The sequence below is a fragment of the Paramisgurnus dabryanus genome, chromosome 5 (assembly GCF_030506205.2).
Source record: "Paramisgurnus dabryanus chromosome 5, PD_genome_1.1, whole genome shotgun sequence".
In the NCBI taxonomy this organism is placed as follows: domain Eukaryota; kingdom Metazoa; phylum Chordata; class Actinopteri; order Cypriniformes; family Cobitidae; genus Paramisgurnus; species Paramisgurnus dabryanus.
The window spans coordinates 11,985,719-11,995,471 of record NC_133341.1 but is presented as its reverse complement, the minus strand read 5'-3'; the positions used below and the strand labels follow the sequence as shown (position 1 = coordinate 11,995,471).

The following is a 9,753-nucleotide window of genomic DNA, read 5'->3' as shown; positions in this document are numbered from 1 at the left end:
ATCTGAAAACATTAATGTTACTACACTCTAAAAAATACTGGGTTATTTTCAATTCAGATACAGAGAGGTTCCTTGTTTTAGCTTTCTTTAAATTATTATCTTTTAATTTACATATATTGCCATCTCACATCTCTTCATTATTTAAAAAAATCCATGAACTCGACACCACGTTTGGTTTAAAAGCGTTTTCATTTCTCATGAAACACAAAGGTCACGTTTGTCACCTCCAAGTCTTCTACCCCATATGTCAACATCACTCTATTCCTTCCTATTCCCAGTGAAGATGTTTTGACGTGATCTACCCATGAAAATGATTGAAAAGTCTGCCCAGGGGTATGCTGTAAAGAGACCGGGTCATTTGTGGGGATGAAAAGTTGGAGTGTGCCCCGAGCGTGATTCCCTGTGGATTCGTAAAGCTTGGCTCGCAGGACGGCATAGCTCTTAGCATTCTTTTTTCACACGTGCTATGCTGACAAGTAACACTTGGAGTGTCCTCTTCATCGACACATTCCAAAGAGGCTCAGGCTTAGCCAGCACGTCTCTCTCTAGATCTGCTGACAGACTCTGAAAGCCTCCAGAAGAGCCTATGTTCCTTACACATCCTGTTTCTCCAAACCCTGGAACAGAAACTTGATTGCCAAACGCAATCGTAAAGCACCACTTTTGAGAAACTTAAAAATATTAATTTATACGTATTGTCTACTCTGCAATATGTACTGGAAGAAAAATGCATTACACTTTCCGTCTATTCTGGTGTTTTAAATGTGTATAAATAACTATTTCCATGCAGGGCATCCTACTTGGCCAGACACACATGCAGGATTTTGTACATAAAATCTTTTTAATTTTGTATAATGTTATAGCAGATAACATTCTACATTTCATTTCCATTCTAAATAGTACAGTAATCTTCTTCTTAAACGACAGATGTACAGTAAGTTACGTGAACCGTCTGGCATTGGTTGCCACCGCTGAACAATTGAGGGTTGAGCTCACCAGTCTCCCTGGTGTTGTGACTCTGTGGTCAGGCTTTGGACCTTAGGGAGGGATTGCTTGCCCAGTTCACAATGCAGTCGGGTCTCATCCAGGAGACTGTGATTGTTCCATGGAGCCTCCTCCAGGTACAGTGCTGCTTTTGTTCCGGTAAGTCTGCAAGCTGAATGCAGTCCGGGAGGCTTGACCAGCTTTAGGAACTATTCTATCAGCAGGCTTTGTGCTATACCCAACGGCCCTCTTCTACTAGGACCAGAGAATAGAGCTGACATTTTAAACAGAGGGCTCCTACACTGTAGTTCGGTGTCACTTAAGGAGTCGCACAACAAATCACCTAAAAGAAAGGCATCACAGGTTTAGCCATTTTTACTGCTTAACCATTACTACTAATGTTCCATTCCACGCATGTGCTGTTTTTTAGTGGTTGAATTGCAAATTACTTCTGACTCACCAACATGATTTAAAGAATCTCAATGAGTTGTGCCGTGAGCCAGGTTTCAGCTGAATGAACCTGGTTGTCATAGGTGTTTAGCTGTAGGACAGGCTGTTCTTTTGTGCATAACAAACAGCAACGTGAAAGAAATTGAAGTAAATAATGAAAAAACATATTTTTTACTGAGAAATGTTTTTTTGAAATAATGATGAAAGAGCCTTCAAGTCTTTACAGTGTTTTTTCAAATATGTTTATATGAATTTATATAAGTAATGTGGTCAAAATAAATAAAAACATTAAACAATTAAATGGTAAAAAATATATTATTTGGTTTTAAATTATGCTGTGGTAGCCCAATAAACTAGTCTATAATGACTCGCTTATTAGAATAAATACATACATTTAAATTGTGCACTGAAACCACTATTGTAAAATAATTATTCACCTCCTCAACGAACGAAAAAAATGAATATGGGATTGTTGACAAAATAGTAAACTAGTAACTTTGTCCTAGGTACTGCCATATACCATAATTGGGGTAATCAGATATTGCATATTTCCTATTGTGATGTTGTCACAGTCAAAGCTTAATTTAAAGAAAAATATTTTGCTCAACTCAATTCTTCAATGGAAATGATAAAGGCAAACAAAAAACAGTAGTGCAAACCCATCTTTCTTACCTTCTCTGTGTATGTTAAATTATAAGATATACAATAATTTGCAAGAGAAAATAGCTCTGCATAATGAACATCCCAACTGCCTGCAATTGATTTCTGAAAAGAAGCATGCAAGCTCAGCAGCTTGACACCCAGTCATGGACTGTGAAAGGTGGCTGCACTAGCAAGGTCATTGCAGTTTTTATGACAACCTTGATATGATTCAAATGTTGGGAGTTAATGGTATTAGAGAACTGTTTGCACATTGGGTATATTAATAAAATGGTAATTGCCTAATTCTTTAGGCCAGCTATAATGACCAATTGTTGTAAGGTTAATGTGAAAATTATCTGCTTGTTATTCATACAGTTGCCTCTATACACCACTTTTATACGACAACATATTGTGCTTTTAATGCTGTAAAAGTCACGTTATTTAACAAAATATATTTTCTATAGCTCACTAGCTCTGGACATAAGATATTATGAAATTGAGATGTAGGGATTCATATTTAAAAAAGCTTCACGTGTTCGGCCGTTCACTTACAGTTCACGTCAAATTTTATTGATCAAATTTTCCTGAAGATAACTCGACATATGGCGTTGTTCTTACATCATTCTTTGATAAAAGGACAGGACGCGTAAAGTATAATTGATCATTCTGAGCCGACAATATTCTTTTACTCATTTTTTTACTTCAGCAAGTAAAAGTACACAAAAGTGGCATGTCATTCGACAATAAATAATAAAATATTTTGTAATACAGGAACAAAAAAGAAACCTTCTAATCATTCATATTAACTTAAACCTATACACATCTTTGGGAAAGAAAACGTTCTCGGACGGACACAAACACATGAAATTCCCACACAGCTTGTGGCAAAATAGAGGTATACCTTGTTGCAATGCTTTAGTACTTGGACTTGAAAAGAGACCATATAAGAAAACTGTAATCGCAGTAGACCTCGGCTGCCATAACCTCTTCAAAACGACTTATTTGTGAACTAGTCCATTTCGATCTATTATATAGAAAGAAAATAAACAGTCATGGGTTCATTATAGGCTACTCACGTTGCGCACAAAGTAGGCTATATGGATGTATATTAGACTACGTTCATTTGCGTCTTAAATCCGTAGAGGTCCATTGATTTGTCAAAAAAGTGGGAAAAGAAATGTGTAGGAGTATTTGGCAAAAGTGTAGCCGATCAGGTCCACTCAGCCGCGGGCACTGTGATGGTCATGTGAATACGTGCACCGACTGTGTCCACTTTCGCTGGAGTTTGCAACTGCTCATCAACAATAATCTACTTATTAATGGTCTTTTCGGCACTCGTTGGACTTGCTCGGTACAGCTGAGTGTGTTTAAATCCCATGATTGTCATCACAGTGTATAAATACAACCAAGTATTCGATATAGAGGCCTCGTGCAGTTGGAGGATGGGGTTTTATTCAGGAGTGGCCCTAAATTAAATAGGGATGGAAGAAACTTCACGACCCCCTCTCTGAGATTGGTTCCCCGACGCATCCTTTTCTAGACCTCTGGTGCAGAAGATAATCCATTGGTCTAGGCCTCTATAGGACTCGCTACCATACTGTTTGGTGTATCGGGCAGCTGAGAGGACATCGAGGCGACCTCGCTTCCCGTGGAGTTCGATCCAGGCCCTCCTTCTGAAAAATTGACCTAAAATATGAAAAATATATTATTATTATTATTATTATTATTATTATTATTATTATTATTATAAGCGATTGTTGTAATGGTTGTGTTTATGCTGGTGGTATTGTCTTGTTGCAGTAGCCTGTCTTAACACACAGTTTTGCGCACTCACCAGTTGCTGGAAAGCAGGCTGGTCGATGTCACTCTGCAGTGCGAAGTCACTCAAGACTTTCCAAGGCGGTTGGTAACTCTGCACCTCCACTTGGTTTGCCTGCAAACCACCGTCGTGTCTCTCTGGACTGGTTGCCACCATTGGAGTTCCTGTCATTCCTTGGATGTTCTGTAGATTGGCACACATTTATTCGTATTTTAAAAATATATATTACGCGTTTATACATACAAACTTTATTTTCCAAAAATCTAAATGCGATGCTTTACTTTCAAAAAAATATTTTTATTTATTAGACCAAAGCACCACCGGCCTTACCGTTTTGTCGTTGGGTTGCTGCTGTTGAAGTTGCTTCATCAGTATGCTCCTCTTTTTGTCCTTGCAGCGCTTGTTTTGAAACCAAACCCTGATGACTCTCGGGCTTAGACCCGTCATTTCAACGAGCTGCTCTTTCATAAGGGCATCGGGTCGAGGGTTGGCATTGTAACAAGTCCTTAAGGTATGAAGCTGTTTTTCGTTAAGGACTGTCCGGACGCGGGTCGTTTTCTCGGGCTGCTTGTGCACATGAGGTCGAAGCGCAGGCTGACGTGCTGAAATGGGCTCTGCTGCGAAAAAATTAAAAATAAAAATGAAATAAATAAAATGGTTGTTGATTACAAAAAGCTCCTGTTATAACTCGGAAAGTGTTGTCAAGCGATTATAGTCAAGCAATTTATATGGATACAAACTTTGCAGTATAAGGCTACATACAGATAATATACTTAATATAAAGTAATAATAATATTAATAAAAACTATTTACAAAAATAGTTAAAACGGAAGTTTGTAGTTACCTCAAACTAGTGTTTTAAGCAAGAATTACATATTCATGTGTTTGATATTTTGCTGAGTTGCCGAAGGAAAAAGCTCAAAATGCATCATTTATAAACCAATAACAAATAAATATATTTATCCCCATATGTAATTAATAATTCTGCACATTAAGGCCTTTTTTAACTACTTTAAATGCAGCCCTTGTTGCAGTCCTTGTTCTAGCTGGATGCAATAAATTTGGAGGGCGATTATGACCCAATGCGTCACACAGATAGGTTTACGACACTTAATTAAACCAATCTGTGCATACCTCTAAATTTTAAATAATCAGGTCCACCCATGCACTGTACTGCCATATCATTATTTTAAAGCAGCTTCTTATCAATGCGCATGCATTAATTAACAACAAATTTTGTGGTGGTTACACATTTAATGACAAATTCTTTACTCAAAATGTTTTCACAAAATTAAATTATGCTTTAAAATACTGAAATTTGTCAGTAAATCGGTATAACATGTTAACCAATTAAACAACTTGAAAGCTATTTTTTTCGAGGGCCTTTAAAATTTGGAGTATCCTTAATGCGTTTAAATTTAAGGCTGACTTAAAATATGATAGCTTTATGCTTTTACTTGTCACACACACATCAGACATTTTATCGCATGTCTCATCATTTCACAGTTTAAGATTTAATTTTGATCAATTGCATTTATATTCTGCTTATTTATCCAGCATAAAAGCTGACACTGTTGCGTGGTTGCTTCTAATCGGTAGAGACTATCAATTTCATGCATGAAGAGCTGAATTCAAACAACAAGAATATAAAAGATAATACTGTCAAACCGAACGTACGGTTGACTTATAATAACATCCTTATTTAAGGTTGACGCAATCTATAAAAAAGTCTAAATCTAACAGGGGTTGCTGACAGTTATTTCTTTGTGAAACAGATTTTAAACATCTATAAATTATTATGTCTACAGAAGTTCACACAGAGAATTAATGCGCTTGAGCAAACAACATTTTGTAATAGAATATTATGCCTACCTGCCATTTGTAAAGGTCTCGCCGGATGCAATGGGCTTAACGGGTCACCAGCACCCATTGTTGCCCGCTCCACTACGTCATGGTCGGCCCTGCAGAAGAGTCCATCTTCCCGTAGAGCAAACTCGTCTCCCGGGATGAGCTGCCGACTACAAGCCACACATCTAAAACACTCAATATGATAAACCTTCGAGCGTGCTCTCATAACAAAGTCATTCTTGCTGAAACCGATGTTGCACTTAGCACATTTAATGCCGTATAACCTGCAAAAGAGGAAAGAAAATAAATTAAAATGTGCAATATTTTAGTAAAATAATAAATACCATTTTTAAAAACATTTTAACAATCACTCGAAGTAAGAATTGTGGTCAATATTCTATTGAATATATCAATGGTAAGAGAAATAAAAATGTTTGTAATTGCCAGAAATAATTGCCATGTTAAAAATTGATTTATAAAAGACAATCCAAGCTATACAAGTCAGTGTACAAGTTGTTAAAACTAGTTTACTAACTAATAATTACATTATTATTACAGAACAACAAAAACAACAATAATAATGACAACAACAATCGTAAACCAGTAATAATAATAGTAATAATAATCTGAAAGCTATTATGCATATTTTAAATAGTGATGCTTATCCCTGACATAAAACTTGTCGCATTTAACAATATTATATTCTGTATTGTCAATGACCGACTCAATGCGATTAATTTCGGAAAATTACATGTTGAAAAACTCTATTAATGAATAAAGCTCCACAATAACTTTGGAGTAATTGTACAGCAGCCTCATTTACAACATGAGATTAGCATATAGGTGCTGTCTAGTAAAAAAAAAATGAATGACAGCATGCTACCGTATAGCAACAACGAATAATGAGAGGTTACTGTCATTCAGTTGTCCACACTCGAAAACTAAAACATGACCTAATTGAGCAGCATTACCTGATGTAGTCCCGTTTACAGTAAGTTTTTCCATCTCGGACAAAACACGTACAGGACTCGTCTAGGTACTGGTTACATTCTGCACATTTCAAACACGCCGCGTGCCACTCCAGGTCCGGGGACACCCGCAAAATATACTGGTCATGGATTTGGTTCCCACAGCCGACACACAAGGAGATTATACGTTTTTCTAATTGCGAAAAAGAAAACACACAACAATGTATGTAAGCACTTTTTGAATAGAACTGCAACAGTATCTGTATCATGTTATGCCCTAATCTGCCGTTTAATACTTTAACAATATAGCCTGTGTAAAATAAAAGACACTAAAAAGGGATGCTGACAACTGTCAAATGATTGGCAGAATTTGTCAAACGACATTGCTAATAAAAATATGCGAATAATAATAATAGCCTGATGATGATAATCATAATAATAATAATAATAATAAATGCTCCGTTAAATGTAATGTAATTTCTATATGAAATTGTTAATAGGCCCTATCTGTAGTGATTTAACATGAAGAAGTGTTGTATTAGTGCCTATACGCATTTCACTGTCATTTTATTCTGTAAAGAACTTTTAAACTTTTGACAAACACGAAACGAAGTATTTAGAAAAAAAGTATTCGCACACAGACATTGCTCATCATAATTAGCTAAATGTATCAGTGTCATTAGACAAATAAATAGACATTGCAGCATAACTTACTTTTTGGTGGGTCCCCCATGTCTCCCATGTCAAGAAAGTAAGGCGGTGTTAGGTCCACTTTTAAAACGGAGAAAAGGCCCTTAGCGCCCGTGTTTTGATCAGTGAAGGTGGGAAAGTGGCCGAGGGTTCGAGGTGTTGCAGGACTTCCCGGAATCGAGATGCTTGCGATTAGAGTTAGGGGTGTGTGTTGCGCTCCTGTGCTTGGTCACAGTATTGATGGGCCCCTCTTGTCCCTATCTCTCTCCCTCTCTCAAACTCCGTCGGCTTCAGCTCTTCTCTCTCTCTATTGGTCTGACGTAGGACACTGATACGTCACCTTTATGAGAAGCTGATTGGATATGGAAAGACGACCGAACAGCTGTTCGGAGCCGGCTCTAATGAGTTGTGTTGCATTTACTTTTATTTCATTCATACATTTTCTCAATATTTTGATACTTAATTGTGGAATGAAATAAACACAAAACATGTAAAGCAAAATATCTTAAAAACTATTATATATTTTAACTAAAATATATATAATAGACATATATTTTATTAATATTCAATATTTTAGTATATTAGTACAATTTAGCCTTATTGAGTAAGATCAGAAAATTGTGTTACTGTCATTGCGTGTTCATTAATGATATTTCATTTTATTTTTTATTTTTTTGGTGTAGGCTTATTTTGATTTATCACAATTTAAGTAAATACTATTTTGGTTCCTTGTAGCTAAAATATGCAATTAAAATATGTATAGCCTAAATAGTAAATAAAAATCAGGAGAGCTGACAATAATATAGCCTTATGTGCCAAGTCAAAATAATAAATATTTTGTTTTTATAAAGTCAGTGAAAGAAACAAACAAACCTATATTTGATCTGACATATATATATGTATATATAAAGGGAATCTCTGCTCCGACCAGGGAAAGGTGCACATCCGCATTTAGGCAGTTGCTCACATGGGTGCATAACACGATTGAAATCGATGGCGCATTTCAGGGTTGTCGCTTTTCAAACTAAAACGCAATTACAGCATATAATTGCAGATAATGACCGTTTTAAACTGCGCGAGGCACGCGTGTAAAATAATCTCAATGTAAGTAATGGATTGCTTGAACAAACAGGCTGAACATTGCACAGAGTTGCCAAAATCACACGAATCTTTTACATCGGCAGGGTTAGTTTAACTGGGAAACAGAGAAAGATTTTTTTATTTATGCTTAAGTTAAACTGAGCCATGAGTTTGCAACCCACATTATTCAGATTCGTACATTATTTCAGCACATTTTGTGTGATAGACACAATATCTGTTTTGAAGAAAAAAAAGAATGTCTTTCAATCATAATGGATGAAAATGTACAACACATTTTTAACATTTCATGAATATAGCACAAGTGTCCGAGATATGACAGCAGGGTTGCGGTTAGACTCCATAACAGACACAAACACGCCCTCTTGTGTTAGCAGTGTGACCCAAAATCAGATCCACCAAACAAAGACACAAGAAATAATGGACGAGCTTGTGTTGTGAATATTCTGAGGGATTGCTGTATTACCCATTTAGCAATTTGTGATTATTTTGTATTGGAGAATGTAAAGCCTATGTCCATATTAGGCATTGTTTCTGGCACAGAATATTTTCTTTTATGTCCATAACCTTTATGTTTTGTGTTTCTCATAGGGCAGCATCACTCATGGCAGCATCACTTTGCATGCTTTGCACTTTGCATGCTACAGTCCAGTAGCCTATATGAACACATGCAATTCATATATATATGGATGGATGGATGGATGGATGGGTGGATGATAGACAGATGGATAATTGTGTAATTGTGAAATAACAAAAAAAACACGCATTATCATGTTTTTTTTAGCATGGTTTCAGTCAATGTATTGCTCAATTTATTACTGATACTAATCAAGTACTAAACTACAGTATTTTTTTACAGATTAATAAGGAATGACACTGAAGACCAATAGAAATGCTCTGCAATCCACAAGCCTTGTAAAGCAAGTAGCCTATATGTTTAATTGATGCATTTATTGAATGTAAATAAATACTTTTTTCTAAAAAGAATGTGATCTCTATATCAAATGTGCTAAAACACCATATAAACAGTTTTCATATAACTGCTTACAGTGTAACATTTTGCTATAAATGTGACTGACTTCATGAGGTATAATGCATCATCATCATCTGTGATACGAACATTTTCATGATGGCTTACTTGTTTGGCAGTATAAATTATCACGATAAGTACGATTTCCACCATATAGCAAATTACATAAATACATTTCTTTAGCAAGGAGACATCAAGTAAATAAATGAGACTTATGCTAAATG

The 9,753-nt window shown here is 36.0% G+C and overlaps 1 protein-coding gene across 2 annotated transcripts; it reads right to left on the bottom strand.

Moving 5' to 3' along the window:
- Positions 1-1,712: 1,712 nt before the first annotated feature.
- isl1a (ISL LIM homeobox 1a) lies at positions 1,713-7,638 on the bottom strand. Of its 2 annotated transcripts, none has more exons than XM_065267126.2 (6): positions 7,426-7,638; positions 6,715-6,904; positions 5,768-6,027; positions 4,226-4,512; positions 3,911-4,078; positions 1,713-3,762 (listed from the first exon to the last, which is right to left on the bottom strand). In XM_065267126.2, the coding sequence occupies exons 1-6, from the start codon at positions 7,451-7,453 to the stop codon at positions 3,646-3,648; spliced, it is 1,050 nt and encodes a 349-aa protein (XP_065123198.1). In that variant the 5' UTR covers positions 7,454-7,638; the 3' UTR covers positions 1,713-3,645. The 2 variants fall into 2 exon arrangements, with proteins under 2 accessions (XP_065123198.1, XP_065123199.1); XM_065267127.2 differs by having other exon boundaries at positions 4,226-4,509.
- Between the last annotated feature and the right edge of the window lie 2,115 nt (positions 7,639-9,753).

What these genes read in the sequence shown, in the direction of transcription:
- isl1a (XM_065267126.2), bottom strand. Translation starts at nt 7,453, where the DNA reads ATGGGAGACATGGGGGACCCACCAAAAA. An exon ending in CATGGGGGACCCACCAAAAA is followed by an intron (nt 6,905 to 7,425) that starts GTAAGTTATGCT and finishes TTTCGCAATTAG; the next exon opens with AAAAACGTATAATCTCCTTG. An exon ending in AGCCTGCTTTCCAGCAACTG is followed by an intron (nt 3,763 to 3,910) that starts GTGAGTGCGCAA and finishes TTCATATTTTAG; the next exon opens with GTCAATTTTTCAGAAGGAGG.